Source organism: Chlorocebus sabaeus, chromosome 23 (assembly GCF_047675955.1).
Source record: "Chlorocebus sabaeus isolate Y175 chromosome 23, mChlSab1.0.hap1, whole genome shotgun sequence".
Taxonomy (NCBI): Eukaryota; Metazoa; Chordata; class Mammalia; order Primates; family Cercopithecidae; genus Chlorocebus; species Chlorocebus sabaeus.
Genome location: NC_132926.1, coordinates 9,421,899 through 9,449,203, shown reverse-complemented (window position 1 = coordinate 9,449,203; position 27,305 = coordinate 9,421,899). Strand labels below are relative to the sequence as shown.

Genomic DNA, 27,305 nt, shown 5'->3' with positions numbered 1-27,305 from the left:
CAGGTCTGTGCCCAGAATCAGCTTTCCTGCCCATTCTAGTTTTTCATGATTTCCATCTTTTCTCTAAAGGAATCCATAGATTCTCTAAAGCTTCTGTTTTCTCACAGTGGCTTCCTAACCAGTAGATGTGGGGGAGGAGAAAAGGAAAGAGCGCAGAGATGAGTTTGCCAGTTGTTCACTCAACTCCACTTTTCTGTTTTTGTTGTTTGTTTTAATTATCTTTATTTTATTTTTATTTTTTGATTATTTTATTTAAAAATAATAGAGATGGGCTGGCCAGGCGTAGTGGCTCATGCCTCTAATCCCAGCACTTTGGAAGGCTGAGGCAGGTGGATCACTTGGTCAGGAATTCAAGACCAGCCTGGCCAACATGGTGAAATCTCGTCTCTACTAAAAATACAAAAATTAGCCGGGTGTGGTGGTTCACGCCTGTAGTCCCAGCTACTCCAGAGGCTGAGGCAGGAGAATTGCTTGAGCCTGGGAGGCAGGGGTTAAGATTGCGTCACTGCACTCCAGCCTGGGCGACAGAGCGAGACTCCGTCTCAAAAATTTTTTAAAAAGTTTAAAAAAATGGAGATGGGATCTCGCTCTGTTGGCCATGTTGGTCTTAAACACCTGGCCTCAGCCTCCTAAAGTGCTAAGATTACAGGCTTGAGCCACCATGCCTGTTTTTTTGTTTTTTGTTTTCGTTTTTTTTTTTAAAGGGTCTCTCTGTGTTGCCCAGGCCTCGAGTGCAGTAGCGTGATCATATCTCACTGCAGCCTTGATATCCTGGGCTCTAGTGATCCTCCCACCTCAGCCTCCTGAGTAGTTGGGACTACAGGCATGCCACTGTGTCCGGCTAACTCCCCTTTTTTCATCAACGCTTTAAAACATGTAGAAAAGTAGGAAGAATAGTACAATAAGTGCCATATATTACCTCCTAGACTCAGTCATTGTTTGACGTATTCAGATTTGCTTTATCTATGAGTGTGTGTATATATAATTTTGCTGAACCATTTGAAAGTAAATTGCAGTTATCGTGGCATTTCACTACTCGGCATGCAGCTCCTGAGACCAAGCACATTAGGAGCTGATATGTTAATGAGGGAGGTTTTATTTGAAACTTAATATTAAGCAGGTAATACAAAGGAGCCTCAGCTCTTTCAGTTCTATGACATGGGCTTTTGGAGAAGAGAGAAGACAGGAAGAGATCCCACAGTGGAGCATGGACTGGGGGAAGATGAGTAAAGGCTTGGAATTGAGAATCCTAGATATAATGTGTCTTGGGGGACAGTGAAGACGCCTACCTTCAGGAATGAAGGACTGATGTTTGAACGTAGGGGGACGTGAGAGGAGTGGGTGGAGGGAGTCAGTTACAAATGAAGCGGGGGACTTGATTGTGTACGTCTTTAAACATTTTTATTGTGCAACTGTCAAAATCTCTTTAGCACAATCCCCCATACATATTTATTTCTATTTTATAAGTGTGATATATAAATTATGTATTTCAAGGAATCTGACCAAATCTTACGACCTGCACTGCTGCCAGCCTGATCCACTAGGATTATTATAATTCCTCTCAACTGGTTTCTCTGCTTTCTTTTTGCCCCGCTTCCTCCAGTCTCTTTCATCCCAGCAGAGAGATCCCATTAGAATTGGAATCAGATTTAGTCAGTCCTCTCCTCAAATCCCTCCAAATAACTTCCCTTTTCTTTCTTTATTATTTATTTATTTTTGAGACGGAGTTTCGCTCTGTCGCCCAGGCTGGAGTGCAGTGGCGCCATCTCGGCTCACTGCAAGCTCTGCCTCCCGGGTTCACGCCATTCTCCTGCTTCAGCCTCCTGAGTAGCTGGGACTACAGGCGTCCGCCACCACGCCCGGCTAATTTTTTTGTATTTTTAGTAGAGACGGGGTCTCACCATGTTAACCAGTATGGTCTTGATCTCCAGACCTCGTGATCCCTCCACCTCGGCCTCCCAAAGTACTCGGATTACAGGCGTGAGCCACTGCACCTGGCCATAACTTTGCTTTTCACTCTGAGTCAGAGCCTTTTAAGAGTGAAAGTCCTTTCAGAGGCCACATGGCACCTCTTTGACCTCACCTTTCCCCAGGCTCCTTGCTCTGCTTCAGCCACACAGACCCCCTTCTTTGAACTCCAGATACCCTCTCATGAACTCCATGCCCAGCCATGAGGCAGTGGTTTTTATCTGTTCTGTTTATTTTTCTCTCCCCAGAGCCTAATACATATATTGGACACTCAGCGAGTGAAAATCTATCGAACGAGTAAATGAATGTGCCAATATGTTAACCAAAGAAAATACACACACAGTGGCTCATGCCTGTAATCCTGGCACTTTGGGAAGCATAGGTGGGTGAATTACTTGAGGCCAGGAGTTTGAGACCAGCCTGGACAACATGGCAAAACCCCACTACTAAAAATACAAAAATTAGCTGGGTGTGGTGGTGCATGCCCATAATCTCAGCTACTTGGGCTGAGGCAGGAGAATCGCTTGAATCTGGGAGGTGGAGTTTGCAGTGAGCTAAGATTGTGCCACTGCACTCCAGCCTGGACGACAGAGTGAGACTCTGTTTCAAAAAAAAGACCCACAGAACTTCTAAAGGATAACTTAAAAATAAGAGTTCTGGGCCAGGTGTGGTGGCTCACACCAGTAATCCCAACACTTTGGGAGGCTGAGGCAGGAGGATCACTTGAGGCCAGGAGTTCAAGTACAACCTGGTCAACATATTGAGAACCCCATGATTTCTACAAAAAAATTAAAAATATTAGTGAGGCCTGGTTGTGCACACTACTTGGGAAGCTGAGGTGGGAGGATCAGCTGAGCCCGGGAGTTGGAGGTTACAGGGAGCTATGATCATGCCACGGCACTCTAGCCTGGGCGGCAGAGACCCTGCCTCTAAAAAAACAGGAGTTACAATATTTGATTCCTAAGTTCTAGGAAGTGGTCTTGCTGTACTTAGGGTGTGGACATGCCTCTTGGAAACCAAATGATGGATGATGGAGAGGGGACATTAAAAGGTCTTAAGTGGAAAATCCTGGTGATTGTTTATAGCATGAAGGAGAAGGGGGAAAGTTTGAATCTGCCAGCAATTAAGCCAGGAGAACCAGGTGAATTTTGTTGCTGACAGTGGGAATAGGAAGGAAGAAATACACATGGGGAGAGATGCTTTAAAGTATAAATCCACAGTATTTGGTGACTGTGGAGGTGCAGAGGAGGCATGAGCAAAAGATGATGGATTTGAGGGTGGGTCGGATGGGTGAAAATGGCAGAGCTTCTTCTGAGGAGTAGGAGATTTAGAAGGGGAACTTTTAGAAAGAGAGATGGGAAGAGAATAGCATGAACTGAGGTTTAGCAATGTTGAAATTCTGCTGATGAAAGATCAAAGTGTAACTTTTTCAGACATGAATGGAGATGGGGAGAGCTCATTGCTAGAGAGTCATATTTTTAGAAGTACAGTGTTAATTTCATTACAGAGAATACTACCAAATAGGGTAATTACTTAGGTGTCAAAACTAATTGTCACTGCGGCCTTTCCTGTTCAGTTTCAGATAAATTTTGATTGGACATCTACATGATGGCATCAACACATCTCTCTTTAAATACAAATGTTTAGTTACATAAATTTTTCCCAGGTGCACCCTGGGCACACCGCAGTTTGCTGGATATTTGAGCAGATACAGATCCATTTTCTTGGTGTGCAATCCATGCCAGTTTGATAATCTGGAAAGGGGACTTAAACCATTCTGTGATGTTTGCATAGTTTGCTAGTTATTTAATGACATTTGCTTTTCTTTTTTCCCCTAGAGTTATCATTACCATGTTGGTGACCTGTTCGGTTTGCTGCTATCTCTTGTAAGTAATTTTTTCTTAAAATAATAAGTAATTATTCTTGGTATTTGTAATGTGTGTGATTTACATATTTGTTTTATTGGAGCTCATCCCTCATGTAATATCTAGAAATAGTGTCCTCAAATTGAAATTATCACACTTTTCCTGTGCTTAGTATATTTATGTAGAGTTGTACAAATAACTCTATCCTTCTGGGAATACAAGTGCAGTTTAATTGGCACAAATTTAAAGCTTATAAATAGCTGGAAATTATGATTATACTACTTTATATTTTACTATGGTGAAGTATTTATTTATTTATCTTTTGAGACAAGGTCCCGCTCTGTCACCCAGGCTGGAGTGCAGTGGCGTGATCTCAGCTCACTGCAACCTCGGCCTCCTGGGTTCAAGCGAGTCTCATGCCTCAGCTACCTAAATGGCTGGGGTTACAGGCACGCGCCACCATGCCTGGCTAATTTTTGTATTTTTAGTGGAGACAGGGTTTTGCCATGTTGGCCAGGCTGGTTTCAAACTCCTGACCTCAAGTGATCTGCCTGCCTTAGCCTCCCAAAGTGCTGGGATTACAGGCGTGAGCCACCATGCCCGGTGTACTATTGTGAAGTATTTAGATCTACTTATTTCACTGAAATATCTCACTAATGGAGCTAATAAAGCGATTCTTTACTGTGACTTTTGTTTATCTGATGGACAGAAATTGAGCTAGAATTATAACCAAGTAGACTAAAGATAATTTTTTTAACAATTCATTGTAAGTTGTGTGGGGAAAAGAAAGAAAGATCAGACTGTTACTGTGTCTGTATAGAAAGAAGTAGACATAAGAGACTCCATTTTGTTCTGTATTTGAGATGCTGTTAATCTGTGACCCTACCCCCAACCTTGTCCTTGCAAGAGACATGTGCTGTGGTGACTCAAGGTTTAAAGGATTTTGGGCTGTGCGGGGTGTGCTTTGTTAAACAAGTGCCTGAAGGCAGCTTGCTGGTTAAAAGTCATCACCATTCTCTTAATCTCAAGTACCCAGGGACACGTACACTGCCAAAGGTTGCAGGGACCTCTGCCTAGGAAAGCTAGGTATTGTCCAAGGTTTCACCCCATGTGATAGTCTGAAATACGGCCTCTTGGGATGGGAAAGACCTGATCGCCCCCCAGCCTGATACCCGTGAAGGGTCTGTGCTGAGGAGGACCAGTACAAGAGGAAAGAAGGCCCGTTGGCGGTTGTTGGCGGTTGAGATAGAGAAAAACATCTGTCTCCTGCCAGTCCCTGGGCAATGGAACATCGGTATAAAACCCGATTGTATGTTCTGGTTACTGAGAAAGGGGAAAACCACCTTAGGGTGAAAGCTGGGACTTGCTAGTGCAATGCTGCTCTTTATGCACTAAAAAGATTTATGGAGATGTTTGCATATGCATATCAAGGAACAGCACTTTACCTTAAACTTATTCATGTCACAGAGATCTTTATTCATATGTCTTACTGCTGACCTTCTCCCTACGATGATCCTATTATCCTGCCACTTCCCTTTTTGTAAGATGGTAAAGATAATTATCAATAAATACTAAGGGAACTCAGAGATCGGTGCTGGCGTGGGTCCTCTGTATGGTGAGCGCCGGTCCCCTGGGCCCACTTTTTCTTTCTCTATACTTTGTCTCTGTGTCTCATTTCTTTTCTCAAGTCTCTCATTCCACCTAACGAGAAACGCCCACAGGTGTGGAGGGGCAGGCCACCCCTTCATCTGTATCAAAATATATGTATTGATCACATACCATAAAAATAATCTTAGGGATTTCTTTCAATTTAGGTGTTTGAGACAGGGTCTTACTCTGTTACCCAGGCTGGAGTGGCCCAATCATAGCCCACTGCAGCCTCAAACTCTGAGGCTCAAGCGATCCTCCTGCCTCTGCCTCCCAAGTAGTTGGGACTATAGTCATGCGCCACCATACTCAGCTAACTTTTTTATTTTTGTAGAGATGGGGTCATATTGTGTTACCCAGGCTGGTCTTGAACTCCTGGCCTCAGCAATCCTTCCATCTTAGCCTCTCAAAGTGCTGGGACTATAGGCATGAGTCACTACACCCAGCCAGGATTTCTTTCTAGAGTTTAGAACTAGTGGTTCTCTTTTTTTTGAAGAGAGCTTTCTGGCTTCCTGAGACTTCAGTGGCATGGAAAGTGTTGGTGTTCCCCGAAGCTTTGTTTAGTGCCCATGTGAGGTAGGAAGCAACAGTTCTGACCCATCCTATAGATGAAAGACCGTGACTCTTTTTTTTTCCAGAAATATTTTAATAAAAATTGGCCATTTCCAAGAAATACCCACTGCATGCCCATCAATAAGAGAACCATAACAAAATAGAAAATTTACAATATAGCTGTGATTTAAAGAGAAAATGTGGACACGAGCACATCAGTGAAGTCCGGTATTAAAGTTACATTCCTGCCGGGCGCAGTGGCTCATGCCTATAATTCTAGCACTTTGGGAGGCCAAGGCAGGTGGATCACCAGGTCAGGATATCAAGACCAGCCTGGCCAACATGGTGAAACCCCTTCCCTACTGAAAATACAAAAAAAATTTAGCTGGGTGTGGCAGCACACGCCTGTAGTCCCAGCTGCTTGCGGGGCTGAGGCGGGAGAGTCACTTGAACCCTGGAGGCAGAGGTTGCAGTGAGCCAAGATCGTACCACTGCACTCCAGCCTGGGCGACAGACTTTGTCTCAAAAAAAAACCAAAAAACCATACATACATACATAAAGTCACTTTCCTTCTTATGGGCTATGATTAGGAATCTGATTAGATATCAGAGTAAAAATACAAATGCTGAACTATTTAGGTCAAAGAACCTCTATAGAAGCATCTTCTATAGAAGATGGAATGTCTTCAAAGGCATTCCAATTTGTGACTGAATTTTAGAATAAGGCAAACAGAAGACATACAAGGTGATGAAAGAGGGATTCTACAATTGCCCACATACTCTGAACCTAATAAAACAAATCTAGATTCTTAAAAAATTATTTTTCTTTAAACAATTGCCAAGACTGAAATCAAAGATAAATGGAAGGCACAACAGTTTTGCTCTGGTTGCTATCTGGGTTTGGGGAATTTTTTTGTTTTCCATTTTTTTACAGATACATATTAAACATGAAAAAACTTGCCGGGCGCGGTGGCTCAAGCCTGTAATCCCAGCACTTTGGGAGGCCGAGACGGGCGGATCACGAGGTCAGGAGATCGAGACCATCCTGGCTAACACAGTGAAACCCCGTCTCTACTAAAAACACAAAAAACTAGCCGGGCGAGGTGGCGGGCGCCTGTAGTCCCCGCTACTCGGGAGGCTGAGGCAGGAGAATGGCGTAAACCCGGGAGGCGGAGCTTGCAGTGAGCCGAGATCCGGCCACTGCACTCCAGCCCGGGCGACAGAGCAAGACTCCGTCTCAAAAAAAAAAAAAAGAAAAAACTCTTATTTCAAATAAACTCACAGTTCAAGAAAAGCCTATCAGTTGCATTCTAGACATTTAAAACCTATATCACAATTTAAATTTCAGTGGTAAAAACAGTAGGTTTTACAATTGTTTTGTGATCCTCTATCAAAAGAAAATTCTATTCCTTTAATTCAGTTTTTAAACATACCAGTGAGAATCAAAATTGTCACCTTTTCCAATGACAAATTCTCCACACCAGAAAGTAGTCATGACTCTCAAAGAAGAAACAATTTGGGTTTTTCCTGCCTTCAAAATGTTATCAAATCCTGTATTTCTCATATACTCTTGAAACACATAGAAAATAAGAAATATTCCAATGAATGAAATATACCAAATGTCAGTAATACACAAGACACATTCCTTTGGGGAAATGGCTGTTAAAAAAAAAAAAAAATCCAGTCTGTATATGCAAAGTAAGCAAGGAAATTCAGTCTTTTTTTTCTTCTTCTTCTTTAAAAATCTGTTACTCCTAAAATGTAATTCCACAAAATTGGAAGTGAAAAACTAAAGGTCAGGGACCAGGTGCAGTGGCTCATGCCTGTAATCCCAGCACTTTGGGAGGTTGAGGTGGGCGGATCACCTGAGATCAGGAGTTCGAGACCAGCCTGGCCAACATGGTGAAACCCCATCTCTACTGAAAATAGAAAAAAATTAGCTAGGCATGGTGGCAGGCGCCTATAATCCCAGCTATTCCGAAGGCTGAGGCAGGAGAATCGCTTGAACCCAGGAGGTGGAGGTTGCAGTGAGCTGAGATCGCACCATTGCACTCCAGCCTCAGGGACAAGAATGAGACGGTGGCTCACGCCTGTAATCCCAGCACTTTGGGAGGCCGAGGTGGGTGGATCACGAGGTCAGGAGATCGAGACCATCCTGGCTAACACGGTGAAACCCCATCTTTACTAAAAATACAAACATTAGCCGGGCGTGGTAGCGGGCGCCTGTAGTCCCAGCTACTCGGGGAGGCTGAGGCAGGAGACTGGCAGGAGGCGGAGCTTGCAGTGAACCGAGATCGCGCCTCGCACTCCAGCCTGGGTGACAGACTAAGACTCCGTCTCAAAAAAAAAAAAAGTAAATGAGGGCAAATAAATGTATCATCAAGAACTTATTTTAGTACGGTGATTGACCATCAGCCTATCCTACTGAATCACCTATGGAAATCAGAATAAGGGAGCTCCATATCAATCTAGGTGTCAAGGATTGGTCTGTCATTGAAAAGGCCTTTGTTTTCATTGCTTTGAAGATCTCTGCGATGTGAGCAGTAAGGTCAGTGGGGGTACCTTATCGAAAGGAAAATGGGGACTGGGCGTGATGGCTCACGCCTGTAATTACCCAGCGTTTTGGGAGGCCGAGGCAGGCAGATCACAAGGTCAGGAGTTCAAGACTCCTGGCCACTGTGGTGAAACCCTGTCTCTACTAAAAGTACAACATTAGCCCCGTGTGGTCGTGGGCACCTGTAATCCCAGCTACTAAGGAGGCTAAGGCAGGAGTATCACTTGAACCTGGGAGGCAGAGGTTGCAGTGAGCCGAGATTGTGCCACTGCACTCCAGCCTGGGCAACAAGTCTCCATCTAGGGAGAAAAAAAAGATGGGGGTAGTGGGGAGAATGATTGCACAGAGGAATGACTTGAGATTTTTTTTTTTTTTTGAGACACATTCTCGCTCTGTTGCCCAGGCTGGAGTGTAGTGACGTGATCTCGGCTCACTGCAAGCTCTGCCTTCCGGGTTCACATCATTCTCCTGCCTCAGCTTCCTGAGTAGGTGGCGCCCGCCACCACTCCCAGCTAATTTTTTGTGTTTTTCACTAGAGACGGGGTTTCACCATGTTAGCCAGGATGGTCTCAATCTCCTGACCTCATGATCCACCCGCCTCGGCTTCCCAAAGTGCTGGGATTACAGGCGTGAGCCACCGCGTCCGGCCAGAATGACTTGAGATTTAAACCAAAAAAGGACCAAAATATTTTGTGACTTCCTGGTTCTCCGTGGTCTTTGAAATATGGTTAATTTTCATGATATTCTCTTTAAAACAAAAGAAAACCCTTTCCCGTCAGTCTCATGTCTTGTATTTCCACTTTTTTTTTTTTCTTTCTGGACACAACATCTTGCTCTGTTACCCAGGCTGGAGTGCAGTGGCACTACCATAGTTCACTGCAGCCTCAAACTCCTGAGTAGCTGGGACTGCAGGCACACACCACCACACCTAGCTACTTTTTAAAATTTTTAGTAGAGACGAGGTCCTGCTGTATTGCCCAGCTAGTCTTGAACTCCTGAGCTCAAGCAGTCCTCTCACCTCAGCCTTCCAAAGTGCTAGGATTACAGACGTGAGCCAGCACGCCCAGTCATATTTCCACTTTCAAGTATAAAATGAATAATTGGGTTTGAGCCCTTGCCTCTTGCTGTGTAGACATTAGTCCATTTTTCCTTTGTTCCCAAGTTCTGGTGACTCCTCTACTGACAGTGGATCAGCAATGTTAGTGGTGTATTAATAAAGGTCATACACAGTGTTCCAACAGTAAATGCTTCTGGAGGCCATTTTATTGGGAAATCAGCTGGATAGTATTGACTTTATGAAATCATTTTTCTTTTGTTTCTTTGAAATCTAAACATCCTTTTTAGCATGATATCTGAGTGAAAAATGTGGACGGAATTCAAACCCCAAATATTTTACATACCTTATTCCACAAAGGAGTGAGATTCTATTAAAGAACAAAATTGAAATTCAAAGGAAACTTCACTGTTTGGCACTGGTACATTTTCTTGAAAATGCCCCTTTTCAAGTAAGGCACACCCAAAGAGACTTCGGCTTTCCTAAACAAAGTCATGTTTTGAAATGCATTCATGGACTTTTAAATTGCCTTCTGTTTGTTGCAGTTTTTTCTGTTGCCAGTTTGTTCTAGTTTAAAGTTTGATTCCGTGAGGTTCAACTTGTTTGAGCTCTGTATAAATTAGGTTCTCTGCCGGTAGAACCCAGTTTCTGTTAATAGTTCAGCAGAGGAAAATCTGAATGTTATATCTGGTACCCTCTTTAAGGCACAAGATCACTTTTGTCTCTTAAACATACAATCTTGTTAAGTTACTATACTCTATTTCTGGTCTTAGGTTAATTTTTAATGTTGAATTATGTTGTTGTTTTCTCAGAGTCACCAAGCTCACATGAAATTAGAAATGTAATGTTGTATTGCGAAGACACAGTTGTTTCTTGGAAAACATGCTATGTCTTAGCACTTGACTAACTGTAAATCTTACTGGCATCATGATGTAGGAAAATAAATACTAAGAATCAGGAGACCTAGTTTCTTTTAGGCAAAAGGATACTTGGCACAATTATGTTGTAGGGTGGTTTTGTGAGTTTTAAGTAAGATGCTGTGTGTGAAAACTTACAGTAAAGCACAACAAAAAGTAATATTAACAGTGAATTTTTTTTTTTTTTTTGAGACAGAGTCTCACTCTGTCAACCAGGCTGGAGTGCAGTGGTGAGATCTCAGCTCACTGCAGCCTCCATGTCCCAGATTCAAGTGATTCTCCTACCTCAGCCTCCTGAGTAGGTGGCACTATAGGTGTGCGCCACCATGCCTGGCTGTTTTTCATATTGTTAGTAAAGATGGGGTTTCACTATGTTGGCCAGGCTGGTCTCAAACTCCTGACCTCAAGTGATCCACCCACCTTGGCCTCCCAAAGTGCTGGGATTACAGGCGTGAGCCACCAACCCCAGCCAAACAGTGATTTTTAAAATAAGTTATTTTAATTCAAAGGACTGTGTTACTTGTAAGCACAGTTTGCTTACAGGGCTGGTATAGTGAATATTTTTACTTAGCCTTATTAGAATTCATGCTGTCAACTTATATTTATTTAGCATTAGTAGGCACTGGATCTGGACACTACTAAAAATACAAAATTAGCTGGGTGTGGTGGCGCAGTGTAGCAGTGAATAAACAAAGCAGACAACCTCCCTGTCCTCTTTAATGAGGAGAAGCAGATAAATCAAGAGCCAAAGAAGCCCAGTTACTCCCCTCATTGTCCTTCATTCACTTGCCAAACAGGTTCCCCCATCCACTAATTTCCACAAATACTTAGTTATGACCTCAGAAGATTCCCCCTTACCCGTTCATTAGCCCCCTGTTGCTGTCCATCACACAGGGACCTGCATAGCCCACAGAACCTCCACCTCACATGTCTAGGAATTTGCAGATCCAGAGCTGAGCCTCACCTCCCTCACTGGCCTTTCTGGGTCCTGGCTCTAGAGCTAGTTTGAGCACAGGATATAATCACCTCTCAGGGGCCTGGGTGCACCGCTTTAGTTTCCAACCAAGTAGCCACACGTGGTGGCTCACGCCTGTAATCAGAGCACTTTGGCTGATCGGTTTCAGGGCTGCTATTTACTTTAACATCTATTTCCTTTTTAAACTTTCTGGTTTTGAGCTTTTTTTTTTTGAAACGGAGTTTCACTCTTGTTGCCTAGGCTGGAGTGCAATGGCTCGATTTCAGCTAACTGCAACCTCCGCCTCCCGGTTTCAAGCGATTCTCTTGCCTCAGCCTCCCGAGTAACTGGAATTACAGGCATGTGCCACCACACCTGGCTTATTTTGTGTTTTTACTAGAGACAAGATTTCTCCATGTTGGTCAGACTAGTCTCGAACTCCTGACCTCAGGTGATCCACCTGCCTCGGCCTCCCAAAGGTGTTGAGCTTTTTAAACATACTATTTTCTCTCTACAAAAGTGGAAAGATTAGGATAATGAACCTTCATTTGCTTACCACCCACCTTCAAAAATGATCAGCTCATGGCCAATCTTGTTTTATCCCCACACTTTTCCTCTCCACCCCAAATTATTCTGAAACAAATCCCAGACATATCAGTTCATCTGTAAACATTTCAATATGTGTCTCTAAATTTTAAAAGTACAACCATAATACCATTATGCACAAAAAACTTAATTTCTTTATATCATCAAATATCATATTTAAATTTCTGTAATTGTCTCATTATTTTACAGCTTGCTGGAATCAAGGTCCACATAAAGACCACACATAGCGATTGGTGGATGTCTCTCAAATATCTCTTTATGGGCTTCTTCTCCATATCTTTCTCTTTTTTCTTGGAAATTTTAATAGAAAAACTGGGTTGTTTGCCCTTTAATGTTGCAGTCTGGTCTTTGTTAATTGCTTCGTCATGGTGGTAACACATGCTTCTGTATTTTCTGTGAATTGGTAGCCATAGCTAAAGGCTGATCAGATTTAGCTTCAGTTTTTTGACCAGTCTCCTTCATAAGTGGTATTGAGTACTTCCAAGAGGGGAACATAATGTCTGATTTTTTTTTTTTTTTTGGTATTATTGGCCATCATTTATGATATTCTGTTTCTGTAACTTCTTGTTCGCTAATTAGCTAGACTATATCCAAAACAGAAGCCAAGTCTGGTGGCTCAAGCCTGTAATCTCAGCACTTTGGAAGGCTGAGGCAGGAGAATTGCCTGAGGCCAGGAGTATGAGACCAGGCTGGGCAACATGGTGAAACCCTGTGTCTGAGGAGGAATCAACTATAGGGGAATTGGAGGCAGGGCTTTCTGCAAATGCAAAGGCACTGAGGGGTAAAGAGCTTGGGATAGCCGGGGACAGGGGTATCACACCTGTAGTCCCAGCTACTTGGGAGGCTAAAGCAGAAGGATCGCTTGGGCCCAGGAGTTTGAGACCAGCCTGGGCAGCCCAGCAAGGCCCTGTCCCTTTTTTCTTTTTTTTAAAGCAGCTTGGAATGTTCTGGCAGGGTAGTGTTAGGCTTAATAGTGAGGTGGGGAGTGGTAGGTTCAGAGTTTATGTAAGACCCAGGCCAGGTGGGATTTTATGGACTGTGCAGGTCCTTGTGTGATTGACAGCAGTAGGGGGCTGAAGGATGAGTGAGGGGGAATCTTCCAAGGTCATAACTGAATAGATATTTGTGGGAACAAGTGGGTGGGGGAAACTGTTTGGGAAGTGAATGAAGTGGTTATGAGGGGAGTGATTGGGCCTCTCTGGCTCTTGATTTTTTTTACTGTCTGCCTCTCCTCATTAAAGAGGACAGGGAGGTTGTCTGAGTCGTTAATTCATTGCTACACATCTAGTGCCCAGATCCAGTGCCTGCTGATGCTAAATAAGGAGTTTAGGTTTCGTGTTAAGTGAATAGGAGATGTTTTAAGATTTTTAATGAAGGAGTGATTTGAATGGGATGATCACTCTGGCTGCTCTGTGGAGAACAGACTGTTTGGCGGGGAGAATGGAAGCAGGAACACCTGTCAGGAAGTGACTGCATGCATGCCAGTGAGAGATCACCGTGGTTTGGTCTGAGGTGAAGGGGGGCACACAGATTTGAGAGCAAATTTCGGGGGTAGAATTTATTGGTCGTACTGATGGATTAGATGTAGGAAGAATCAGAGATGGCTCCCAGTTCTAGGTTGGGCCATTTACTAAGATGATCCTGACTTGGGACAGGATGAATTTGAAGAGAGATTCAACTGGTACATGCTAATTTGGACTGAGATGGCTGTAAGATGCCCAAAAGTTGTCAAACAGGGAACTTAGCTATAAGCAGAGATATTTGAGGCCATGAGAACACATAGAATTACCTAAGGCAGTGGTTCTTTGCTGGGATTGCTGTTGGCATCCAGGGATAGAGGCCAGGGATGCTGCTGAACATCCTGTACTGCACAGGACAGCCTCACTTTCCCCCAGTGAAGAATTGTGCAGCCCAAAATTTCAATAGTGCTGAGGTTGAGAAACCCAGACCTAAGGGAAGGGGTGGAAGAGAAAAGTAAAGAAAAGATCTGACCAAACCTGGGGAATGCCAACATTTTGATGTTGTGTAGATGAGGAAGAGTCAGAAAAGGGCAACCTTGAGCCTCCTTTGGTGAATAAGGGTGGTGACTGGGAAAGCATGAAGGGATCAGGGTGGTAATCAGCAAGTTAGCACTTCATTTGCCTAAGGATGTACGGTTGCACTTCTTTAGAGTCAGTTTTTCACAAGGATGGGTGAAAATTGTTAGGAGGCAGCACAAGGGGAGCAGAAGATGTTACTAACCCCAGTCACCAAAGCCTGAGATATCTGGTGTGTAAAAATAAGCAGCCTTCTCTGCCTGAGAGAGCCTGGTGAGAAGGGATGGGAAGCTGGGTTTCAGTTAAGCTAGAGGGAAAGTGCTGGAAGAGAAGGAGCTACATAAACAAGTAGCAGATCATTGAGCAAGATTTGCAAAGAACACAGTGGAAGGATTTGGAAGAAAGGGGAAGATTTGGAAGAAAAGGAAGGGATGCACCGTTGTTGCATCAAATGGTGAGATGAGCACAGAGCAATCTGGGGATGGGATCATAATAGATGGTCAGGAGGTTTCAAATGCTGGTAAAAATTGAGGTAAGGAAAGATATGAGATCTATTGAACTTAGTTTGTATATTCCATTATTAGGCGAGAACTGGGACCTGAAGGCTTCCCGCAATAGCTTGGCAGGGGAGAGGATTTTGGCACTTAGGCATGACTGCTTCTGAAGGCTGTAGGCACTAAAATGATACAGGTCATGCCTTGTTTTTATTTTTCTGTTTTGTTTTGCTTTTTTTCCCCTAATATAGACATCCAGTTGTTGCTGCACCAGCTTTTGAAAATCCTTTCTCCGTGAAATTGCTTTGGCATTTTCATCCACAATTAGTGACTGTGTCTCATGAGTCTGGCTCTGGATTATCTCTTCTGTTCATTGATCTCTGTCTGGCCTTATGATAATATACTGTCTTGAGTATTGCAGATTTATGTTAAAATTAGAAAGTGTGAGTCCTCCATCTTTGTGCTTCACGATTGTTTTGGTTATTCTAAAATAGCCACATATATTTTAAAATCAACTAGTTAGTTTCTACCAAAAAACAAACAAACAAAAACCTGTTGGGATTTTAATTGGGCTTGTGTTGAATATATCAATTTGAAGAGAACTGACATCTTAATGATGTTGAGTTTTCTAATCTAACTGGTATCTCCATGTCCAGCCTCATGGGATCTCTCCGTTTATTTAGGTTTTGTTTCTCTCAAAAATGTTTTGTAATTTTTGGTGCAGAGATCTCACATGTCTCTTGGGTTTTTGGGGTTTTCATTTTCAACAGAGCAGGATGGTCTGGATCTCCTGGGCTCAAACGATCTGCCTGCCTTGGCCTCCCAAAGTGCTAGCATTACAGGCGTGAGCCACTGTACTTAGTATGTCTCTTGTTATTTTAATGTATCAAATATTTTAATGTATTTCCCCCCCCCCCACCCCCCAGACGGAATCTTGCTCTGTCGCCTAGGATGGAGTGCGGTGGCGCCATCTCGGCTCACTGCAAACTCTTACCTCCCGGGTTCACGCCATTCTCTTGCCTCAGCCTCCCCAGTAGCTGGGACTGCAGGCGCCCGCCACCACGCCTGGCTAATTTTTTTTTTTTTTTTTTGAGATGGAGTCTTGCTCTGTTGCCCAGGCTGGAGTGCAGCGGCTTGATCCCGGCTCACTGCAAGCTCCACCTCTCGGATTCTCGCCATTCTCCTGCCTCAGCCTCCGAGTAGCTGGGACTACAGGCGCCCGCCACCATGCCCGACTAAGTGTTTGTGTTTTTAGTAGAGAGGGGGTTTCACCGTGTTAGCCAGGATAGTCTTGATCTCCTGACCTCGTGATCCGCCCGCCTTGGCCTCCCAAAGTGCTGGGATTACAGGCGTGAGCCACTGCGCCTGGCCATTTTAATGTAAATTTTGATGCTCTTTTAATGAAGTAGTTAGTAATTTATCAATTTTATTAATCTTTTCAAATAATCAAATTTTTATCTTGGTTACTTTCCTATATTTTTTTGTCCTTCTGTTTCATTGACATCTGCACGTTATTATTTCCTTCCTTCTTTCTTTGGATTTAATTTTGTCTTTTCTAGTGTAAACATTTAATACAGTAAAATTCCCTCTAAGCACTGCTCAGCGATATCCCACAAATTTTGATAAGGTGTATTTTCATTTTACTCCGTTTGAAATATTTTCTAATTTCTCTTGTAATTTCTCGGACCAATTGGTTATTCAGAATTGTGGTGTTTAATTTCTAAATATCTGGTGCTATTCCAGATGTCTTCTTATTGTTAATTATTTCTCATTTAAATTCTATGTGGTCAGAAGACATACTTTCTGAGATTTCAGTCTTTTGAGATTGGGGCTTCCTTTTTTTTTTTTTTTTTTTTTTTGAGACGGAGTCTTGCTCTGTCACCCAGGCTGGAGTGCAGTGGCGGGATCTCGGCTCACTGCAAGCTCCGCCTCCTGGGTTCACGCCATTCTCCTGCCTCAGCCTCCCGAGTAGCTGGGACTACAGGCGCCCGCTACCTCGCCCGGCTAGTTTTTTTGTATTTTTTTAGTAGAGACGGGGTTTCACCGTGTTAGCCAGGATGGTCTCGATCTCCTGACCTCGTGATCCGCCCATCTCAGCCTCCCAAAGTGCTGGGATTACAGGCTTGAGCCACCGCGCCCGGCGAGATTGGGGCTTCTTTAATGCATGTGGACTATCTTGACAACCGTTTGTGTGCAGTTGAAAAGAATCTGTATTCTGAAGTTGTTGGTTGTAGTAGCCTGTATCAGGTAAAGATGGTTCAAATTTTCTATGTCCTTTTTTTTTTTGTCTACTACTTTTAATTATGAAAAGAGGGATACTAAAAATTACCAGCTATGATTGTAAATTTCTTGTTTCTCCCTTTCTTTCCTCTTGAGTTCTGATTGATTTATCCTTAATTCAAGATATAAACCTTTAGGATCCTAGTTGTTGGAGGGGGTGAAGATTTTATTAAACTCTACTCTGGGCCGGGCGCGATGGCTCACGCCTGTAATCCCAGCACTTTGGAAGGCCGGGGCGGGCGGATCACAAGGTCAGGAGATAGAGACCATCTTGGCTAACACGGTGAAACCCTGTGTCTACTAAAAACACAGAAACAAAATTAGCCGGGTGTGGTGGTGGGCGCCTGTAGTCTCAGCTACTCGGGATACTGAGGCAGGAGAATGGCGTGAACCCGGTAGGTGGAGTTTGCAGTGAGCCGAGATCATGCCACTGCACTCCATCCTGGGCAACGGAGCGAAACTCAGTCTCAAAAACAAAACAAAACGAAACACTCTTCTCTGGATGGGCCCTGGGCCTTGTCTGCTGTTTCCTGTGCCCTGTGAGATCTGTAAACAAAAGCTCAAGTCCATCTTGTTTGTTACATACACTCAAGGTGTAGAAAGCAACCTGTAGTCACCTTCCTCTCTGAGTACTTGCCTTCAGTTAGGTTTTGGGGGTTTTTTGGCCTGAGAATTGCTTGAGTTTCTTATGAATACATCTGAGATGTTTGTTTGTAGGGGAAGGAAAGGGAAATCTAGGCACCTGGCCCAGCGTATTACTTGCTATATGGAAAAGTTTATTTTTCTTAGTCTGACTTTATAAATAATGTTTTCCTTTATAGTTTGGCAGATAAGAGGAATTTTTAGACTTTGAGCTGGAAGGTCTGGTATAGAAAATAAGTATGGAGAGAAAAAAGGAAAGGTATTTCACGTTTGGAATTGGCAAAAATAGGGTATATTCCTTTGGTAGTGAAATAGCCATAGGCTGGCATTAGGTTACTGGAAAACACGTTTATGACTTTTTTTATTTTTATTGAGATGGGGTCTCGCCGTGTTGCCCAGGCTGGTCTTGAACTCCTGAGCTCAAGCATTCTGCCTATCTCGGCCTCCCAAAGTGCTGGGATTACAGGCATGAACCACCGCGGCCGGTCATGTTTATGACTTCTAATCTGAAGCTTGGTCTTCTCTTCCAAGCTCTTATGGCTGTCAGAATTCAGTTCTATGTGCTTATAGAACCGAGATCCAGGTTTCCTTGCTGGCTGTTAGTTGGGACCACTCTCAGCTCCTAGAGGCCACCTTCATTCCTGGCCATATGGCCCCTCCATTTTCACAGCCAGGAAAAGAGAATCTCCTTTGTGTCAAATCATCTCATCCTATAGCAGTCTGAAGTCTAATAAGGAGATAGAAACCACATAGTTAAGCAGGGGAAGATTAATATAAAGAATTATTTTTTTTCTTTTGTGGATTAGGTAGCCGCACAAACCAAAATAGGTTGAGAGAGATTTCAGAATTATTATTAATTATGGCAAAAGAGTTACTAACAGATACAAAGAAACTATATTTGGTTCCCTAGGACTGAGGGAGAGTACCCAAAGAACAGACTTGGAAGGGATTCAGACCTCACTAGAGAAAGTATGGTTGAACCCACCAGATAGCAAAGGAGTTTGTTGGTTTGGCCAGACCAGGGTTTGCCTGGAGTTTCTGGGCAAGCAGTTGGCCTCTTCTGGAGTACAGGCAGGGGGAGAGGTCATCGTGGGCATGGACGTAGTGGAAGTCCCTGTCCCTGTACGAACAAGAGACTTTCAAGGCATGTATGCCGTGCAGGGGCTTTGCTTAACATGTGGAGAAGGTTCTAAAGTTATTGCCAGGCCAAGGCTACAAGATCAAAGAGGTACCATGTTCTGGCCTCGAGCCTTAGTAGGCTTCACCAAATGTTCTCACACCCACTCCACAACCTCCAGGCTACGCCTAAAATGTCCCTCCAGCTTCCTCTACTGAGAAAGCTTAACAACGTGCTCACTTTACAGGAGAAATAAAGTAATTCACTTGTTTATCACAGAGCACACATTGAATTGTACTTCATTTGCCTAATAATCTTCAGAGCTGAGAGGCAATAAATTCGTGACTGAAACACACACTCCAAATGTCTTTGTCAGGGACGGTCCTGTTCCTTCTTTTTTTTTTTTTTTTTTTTTTTTTTTTTTTTTTTTGAAATAGAGTCTTGAGGTCGCCAGGCTGGAGTGCAGTGACGCAATCCCGGCTCACTGCAATGCTCCGGCTCCCAGGTTCAAGCGAGTCTCCTGCCTCAGCCTCTCGAGTAGCTGGGACTACAGGCATGCACCACCATGCCCAGCTAATTTTTGTTGTTTTAGTAGAGACGGGGTTTCACCACGTTTGCCAGCATGGTCTTGATCTCTTGACCTAATGATCTGCCCACCTCGGCCTCCCAAAGTGTTGGGATTACAGGCGTGAGCCGGGCGCGGTGGTTCACGCCTGTAATCCCAGCACTTTGGGAGGCCGAGGTGGGCAGATCACAAGGTCAGGAGATGGAGACCATCCTGGCTAACACGGTGAAACCCCGTCTCTACTAAAAATACAAAAAAATTTAGCTGGGTGTGGTGGCGGGCGCCTATAGTCCCAGCTACTCAGGAGGCTGAGGCAGGAGAATGGTGTGAACCCGGGAGGCGGAGCTTGCAGTGAGCAGAGATGGCGCCACTGCACTGTAGCCTGGGCGACAGAGCAAGACTCCGTCTAAAGAAAAAAGAACTCAACTGAGGGCTGGATGGGTGGCTCATGCCTGTAATCCTAGCACTTTGGGAGGCCAAGGCAGGCAATCACTTGAGGCCAGGAGTTCGAGGCCAGCCTGGGCAACATGGTGAAACCCCATCTCTAATAAAAATAGAAAAATCAGCCAGGCATGGTGGCATGCACCTGTAATCCCAGCTACTGGGGAGGCTGAGGCATGAGAATCACTTGAACCAGGAAAGCGGAGGTTATGGTAAGCCAGGATCGCACCACTGCACACCAACCTGGGCGACAGAGTGATCCTGTCTCAAAAAATACAAATTAAAGAAAAAAAAAAAAGGAACTTGTCTGAAGCCACGTCCAGTGGTGGCACCTCATGCCTGCAATCTCAGCTACTCAGAAGACTGAGATGGGAGGATTGCTAAAGGCCAGGAGTTCAAGACTACCCTGGGCAACATAGCAAGATTCTCATCTCAAAGAACAAAACAAAAATTCATCTGAATAGGTCACATTCACTCAGGATAGCCACTTTCCTTTTTTTTTTTTTTTTTTTTAATTTTTTATTTATTTTTTATTTTGAGACAAGAGTCTTGCTTTGTCGCCCAGGCTAGACTGCAGTGCGCAACTGGGCTCCCTGCGACCTTCGCCTCCCGGGTTCAAGCAATTCTCCTGCCTCAGCCTCTTGAGTAGCTGGGATTACAGGCATCAGCCTCCTGAGTAGCTGGGATTACAGGCACGCGCCACCACGCCTGGCTAATTTTTGTATTTTTAGTAGAGATGGAATTTCACCATGTTGGTCAGGCTGGTCTCAAACTCCTGACCTGGTGATCCACCTACCTTGCCCTCGCAAAGTGCTGGGATTACAGGCGTGAGCCACTGCTCCCAGCCTGGATAGCCGCTTTGTTAAAGCCAGCTGTATCAGATAATATAATCTAACCATGGAGTGACTATCCTGTCAGATTCTCTGAGTTTTATACAGGGTGTATACTGAGGGGTGGGAACCTCGGGAGAATTGAAATCTGTCTGCCACAGAGTGGGTGGTCGCGGGAGAGGAGGTGGAGATGGGAATGACTCAGTGCTACAAGAGAAACTTCTTTGTGAAGTAAATAGGTTGTAGTTCATTCTGTAGCTTGAATACATTTTTAGCTGTCTTACAGAGAAAGAGAAGGAATAACCAGTGTTTATTGACCATCTATTTGTCAGCCACTGCACAGGGCACTTTACTTATGTTATCTCTTTAAATCGTAATACCTGGAGGCAATGATTATTATCACCATTTCACAACAGGAGACACTGGGCTTGGGGTTGTAAGGACATTTGCCTGGATTCAGTTCACCAATATTTAGTGTTGCTGGAATTAAAATCCAACTCTGTCTAATACTGAATCCCATGTTTTCTAGGAGCATCTAACAATGTTGCTCTTCTGGAAAGTATTTGTATCATTCAGTTGGGATGAGAGGTCGTTTTAGTGGCGCTAGGGCAAATCACTTTCCTGCATTTCTGCTGTCTCTCAAGGAGCTCACCGACAGAGGTCACTGCTGTCATGGCCCTGGCTGGAGGGACAGTGGATCAGAAGAGAGGTCCTGGCCAGGCTTCCCCATTCCAGCAGGGAAGCTGAGACTGCTCAATCTGTGTGTCACCGGGAAGTAACCCGTACCTTTGTTCCCTGTTCTTATATCTGAATGTAGAACAGAAGAACAAAGCAGGGCTTGAGAGAGCTGAGTGTAGTGGCGAGGGCTTGGTTTATGCTGGGAGAGTTCTGGTAACCAAGAGCAGAGCTCCTAAGAAGTAGCCAGGGAGGGTTTATAATATGAAGGCACCCATGCATATTTCTATGGAAACATACTCTACTACTCTCCTTGGTGTATTTCTCACAGCTCGTGGGTCCCTTTGGGTTGGCCCCTCAGCCAGCTCCTTTGCACATCCTCAGAGGCTGACATGGAACATGGCACTGCTAAATGATTGTGGAATAAATGAAAGAATCCCTAGGCTGCCTGATTTATCTTTTTTTTTTTTTTTTTTTTTTTAAGACAGAGTCTTGCTCTGTTGCCCAGGCTAGAGTGCAGTGTCATGATCATCGCTCACTGCAGCCTTGACCTCCAGGGCTCAAGTGATTCTCCCACCTCAGCTTCCTGCGTAGCTGGGACTATAGGCATGTGCCTTCAAGCCTGGTTAATTGAAAAAAAAATTTTTTTTTGTAGAGACAGGGGTCTCACCATGTTGGTCAGGCTGCTCTTTTTTTTTTTTTTTTTTTTTTTTTTTTGAGACGGAGTCTCGCTGTGTCACCCAGGCTGGAGTGCAGTGGCGCGATCTTGGCTCACTGCAAGCTCCGCCTCCCGGGTTTACGCCATTCTCCTGCCTCAGCCTCCGAGTAGCTGGGACTACAGGCGCCCGCCACCACGCCCGGCTAGTTTTTTGTATTTTTAGTAGAGACGGGGTTTCACCATGTTAGCCAGGATGGTCTCGATCTCCGGTCAGGCTGCTCTTGAACTCATAGGCTCAAGCAGTCCACCTGCCTCAGCCTCCCAAAGTGTTGGAATTACAGACATGAGCCAGCACATCTGGCCTGTTTCACCCTTAATAGCCTATAGAAATAGCCTGGTATAATGAGACTCAGGAGTCCTGGATTCCCCCTTCCAGCTTCCAGCTTCCCCCTTCACTAATTCGCTGTGGGGTATTAGTAAGCTCACTAGGACTTCATTTCCTCATGTTTAAAATGCAGAACTTAGACTTGGTCTCAGATCCATTCCAGCTCTGCAGTTCTTTGAAGACATTATTGCACCCTAGCTGCCTCAGTTGTTTGAATAATCTCAAATTGGGTATTAGGCTGGCCCTCAGGTTATGAAGACATGCGGTACAGTTTGGGCAAACATGAAAGGTACATTTAGTTCCTCTTCTTGTACACATGAAGTAATAGATTCATTGGAATATGATCTCTTCCTCCACCCACTTCCATCAGTTCAGAGTGGATTTTTTTTCCCTTCCAGTTCTCTGCATGTTTATCAGCTTTAAAGGGAAATTTTAAGTCAGGAGGTAGTCAGAGGGGCAGGCACAAAGTTCAGCAGGTTAGGGGGGTAAATTCCTCTCTGAAATTTCAAATGAACCGGACTAGACTGTTTCCCAGGTTTTTTTTTTTTTTTTTTTTTTTTTTCGAATCTTGCTCTGTCACCCAGGCTGGAGTGCAGTGGCATGATCTTGGCTTACTGCAATCTCTGCCTCCCAGGTTCAAGTGATTCTCCTGCCTCAGCCTTAAGTGAGGTGTGTGTGTGTGTGTGTGTACATGCATATGTGTATGTGTGTGTACTTTGATAACCATATACAGAAGAGTGAAATTGGACCTTTCCTGTCACCATATACAAAAGTCAACTCAGGATGGATTAAAGTTTTAAACAAGGCCAGGCACGGTGGTTCATACCTTTAATCCCAGCATTTTGGGAGGCCGAGGCTGGCAGATCACCTGAGGTCAGGAGTTCGAGACCAGCCTGACCAATATGGAGAAACCCCGTCTCTACTGAAAATACAAAAAATTAGCTGGGCGTGGTGGCGCATGCCTGTAATCCCAGCTACTTGGGAGGCTAAGGCAGAAGAATCACTTGAACCTGGGAGATGAAGGTTGCAGTGAGCTGAGATCGTGCGCCATTCCACTCCAGCCTGGGTAACAAGAGTGAAACTCCATCTCAAAAAAAAAAAAAGAAAAAGAAGAGATTTAAACATAAGACCTGAAATTATGAAACAACTAGAAGCAAACATAGGGACAGCTCTTCAGAGCATTGGTCTAGGCAAAAGTTTTATGACTAAGACCTCAGAAGCACAGGCAACAGGCTGGGTGCAGTGGCTCACACCTGTAATCCCAGCACTTTGGGAGGTTGAAGTGGGAAGATCAGTTGAGCCCAGGAATTCGAGACCAGCTTGGGCAGCATAATGAGACCCTGTCTCTACAAAAAATTTTAAAAATTAGCCAAGGATGGTGGCACGTGCCTGTGGTCCAAGCTACTCAGGAGACTGAGGTAGGAGGATCGCTTAAGCCCAGGAGCCTGGGAGATCGAGGCTGCAATGAGCTGTGATTGTGCCACTCCAGTCCAGCCTGGGCAACACTGCAAGACACTTGTCAAAAAAAAAAAAAAAAAAAAAAACAGAGGCAACAAAAACTAAAATAGGTAAATGGGACAATATTAAACTTAAAAGCTCTGCACAGCAAAAGAAACAATCAATAGAATAAAGAGACAACTTACTGAATGGGAGAAAATATTTGCAAACTATTCATCTGACAGGAAACTAAGATCCAGAATATATAAGGACCTCAAACAACTTAACAGTAAAAAAACAAATAATCCCATTGAGAAATGGACATGACTAGATATTTCTCAAAAGAAGACATTACAAATGGCCAGCAGTGCTCAATATTACTAATCACCAGGGAAATACAAATCAAAACCACAATGAGATATCATCTCACTCCAGTTAGAATGGCTATTACTAAAAAGCCAAAATATGGCCGTGCATGGTGGCTCATGCCTGTATTCCCAGCACTTTGGGAAACCTGGGCAGGCAGATCATCTGAGGGTTAGGAGTTTGAGACCAGCCTGGCCAAACTATGGTCAACATGATGAAACCCCATCTCTACTAAAAATTAAAAAATTACCTGGGTGTGGTGGTGGGTGCCTATAATCCCAGCTACTCCTGAGGCTGAGGCAGGAGAATCACTTGAACCCAGGAGGTGGAGGTTGCAGTGAGCCAAGATCGTGCCGCTGCACTCCAGCCTGGGCCGTAAAGGGAGACTCCATCTTAAAAAAAAAAAAAAAAAAAAAAAAAACCCAAAAAATAACAGATGCTAGCAAGGATGCAGAGAAAAGGAAACTCTTATACACTGTTGGTGGGAATGTAAATTAGTGCAGCCAATATAGAAAACGGTATGGAGATTTTTCAAACAACTAAAAATAGAACTACTATATGATCCAGCATTCCCACTACTGGGTATTTATCCAGTGGTAGAGAAATCAGTATATCAAAGGTATACCTACACTCGCATGTTGATCACAATGCTATTCACAGTAGCAAAGATAGAGAATCAATCTAAGTGTCCATCAACACATGAATGGATGCAGAAAATGTGTTATATGTACACTATGGAATAGTATTCGGCCTTAAAAAGGAATGAAATCATGTCGTTTGCAGGATCATGGGAGGAACTAGAGGCCATTATCTTAAGTGAAATAAGCCAAGTGTGGAAAGACAAATATCGCATGCTCTCACTTATATGTGGGAGCTAAAAAATTTGATGTCATAGACATGGAGAATAGAATGATAGATATGAGAGACTGGGAAAGAAGGAAAGTTGTAGGGATAAAGAGTAGTACAATGGGTACAAACACTAAACAGAGGAAATATGTTCCTTCTGTGTTTGATTGCAAAATAGGGTGACTATACTCAGCAACAGTACTTTGTGTATTTCATACCAACTGGAAGAGAGGACTTGAAATGATACCAATACAGAGAAATGGTAAATGAGAAGAAAAAGTTTCTAAATACCTGACCAAGAAAGTGGTCTTCATTCTTGCTTCTGGATATTCTTTAGCGAAGGTACAGAAGGCTTGTGTTGCACTTAATCAGTGCTCAGTAGATGGATTCTCATTTTGTGAATTCTCTATTTAGATTTAACTAAATTAATGCCTTCTGAAATGTTCTCAGTTAACGTATTCCAGAATGTCACTTTTTGAAGTGGAAACATTAATCTGATTTGATTCCTGGTCTAGCATCTACTACTACCTAATTAGCATTGTAACCATAAGCCAATCACTTAGACTTTCTGCCTGTTTCCTAGTACAAGAATGAAATGTAAGGTTATATGTGAAGTTGTGATATTGTGAAATACAAATTTAGTCTTTGTCTCCATTTCCTGGTATACAGCTCCTAAAATCCTTAGCATCTCCAAAGTGACTTGTTTCTTTGTATGCTAATGAGTTGACTGATGATTGACAACCCCTTGGTAGCTCCAGGATGGGATCTAATTGCCAGACAACCAAGGAAGGATTGGAGGGTTGGGACTTTCAGCCCCACAGCCAAACCTCAGGGGAAGGGGGAGGGGCTGAACCTTAAATTGATCACCAATGGCCAGTGATGTAATCAATCATGCCTACACAATGAAGCTTCCATAAAAATCCAAAAGGATTGGGTTCTGAGAAGTTCGGGATATTCCTGGAGGGTGGTGTTCCCAAGAAGAGTGTGGGAACTTTGTGCCCCTTTCCATAGCTCACCCTGTACATCCCTTCATCTGTATCTTGTGTAGTATCTTTTGTTTGTTTGTTTGAGACGGTCTCACTCTGTCACCCAGGCTAAAGTGCAGTGGTGCGATCTCCACTGCAGCCTCTACCTCCCAGGTTCAAGTGATTCTCCTGCCTCACCCTCCCAAGTAGCTGGGACTACAGATGTGTGTCACCATGCCTAGCTGACTTTCGTATTTTTAGTAGAGACGGGTTTCACCATCTTGGCCAGGCTGGTCTCGAACTCCTGGGCTCAAGTGAGCCACCCGCCTTGGCCTCCCAAAGTGTTGAGATTACAGGTGTGAGCCACCGTGCCCACATTGTAATATCTTTTATAGTAAACCAGAAAAACGTGTTTCCCTGAGCTCCGCGAGCTGCTCTAGCAGATTAATTGAACCTAAGAAGGGTTGGGGCCTCCCCGATTTATAGCCAGTTGGTCAGAAGCACAGGTAGACTTGCGATTGGAATCAGAAATGAGGGGCAGTCTTGTGGAACCAAGCCCTCACCCTGTGAGATCTGATGCTACCTCCAGGCAGATAGTGTCAGGATTGAATTGGAGGACACCCAGCTGGTGTCTGCTGCAGAATTGATTGTGTGCTTGTTGGTGGGGAGAAATCCCCACACATTTGGCTATAGAAGTCTTCTATGTTGATTATTGCGGTGTGAAAGCAGAGGAAAAGGAGTCAATGTTTTTTCCACTCTCAGAAATAGCATCAGTATATTTTAAAAGTTCCCTGAGTGATTATAATTTGCAGCTGGGGAAGAGAACCACTCCGCTACAACATCCTACAAAGTGCTAGGAAGTGGTGTTTTCATTCTGTGCTATATGTTCTTGGTTACAAAAGGAGATAGGGGCTAGTTTAAATTCTAATGGATTTTTTATTTGGTATTTCTAGGCATTGGCCAGTTTTCTCAGTCTCTTACGAAAGTGTTTTTTTTTCAGGCAGCTGGTATTGCCTGCCGGGATTGGGGAAGTCCTTGGTTAGTTTGGAATTTTCCATGACTCTTAGCTCTGCACTATTAGCGTCGACTGCAGTCATAGAGCTCTTCAGTGTGTCTGCCTGTGCTGTTCTCCTCCTTTTTTTATAATGTCAGATGGATGTTGAATCTCAACTACAAGTCTTAGTGTTGTGTTTGTGTTTAATACCCTCGTTCTAAGGATGGATCAGAAAATATCATCTGAATGAACTTTTTGTTTATTAAATGAGTCAGCTTGAACTATCTGTTTTGGCCTGGTTTCCTCAGGTGTCATGTTTCCTGTCACAAAATCACCTTTTGTTTCTGTGGGCACAAGCTTCTGATGTGGTGCTGGCTAATTCTCCAGCAGTCTCTCCATTGGTGATCAGAATCAGCTCTAAAAAAGCTCGAAAAATGACAGTAAATGGAAGAAAAGA

General features: G+C 43.8%; 1 protein-coding gene across 1 annotated transcript in view; it reads left to right on the top strand.

The window, feature by feature from the left end:
* The window catches only part of ATP6V0E1 (ATPase H+ transporting V0 subunit e1), a 50,072-nt gene that overhangs the window by 6,315 nt on the left and 16,452 nt on the right, over window positions 1-27,305 (top strand). Inside the window, exon 2 of the mRNA XM_008015309.3 lies at window positions 3,807-3,854. Within this exon, the coding sequence (XP_008013500.1) occupies window positions 3,807-3,854 (48 nt within the window). The remainder of the gene's footprint in view (window positions 1-3,806; window positions 3,855-27,305) is intronic.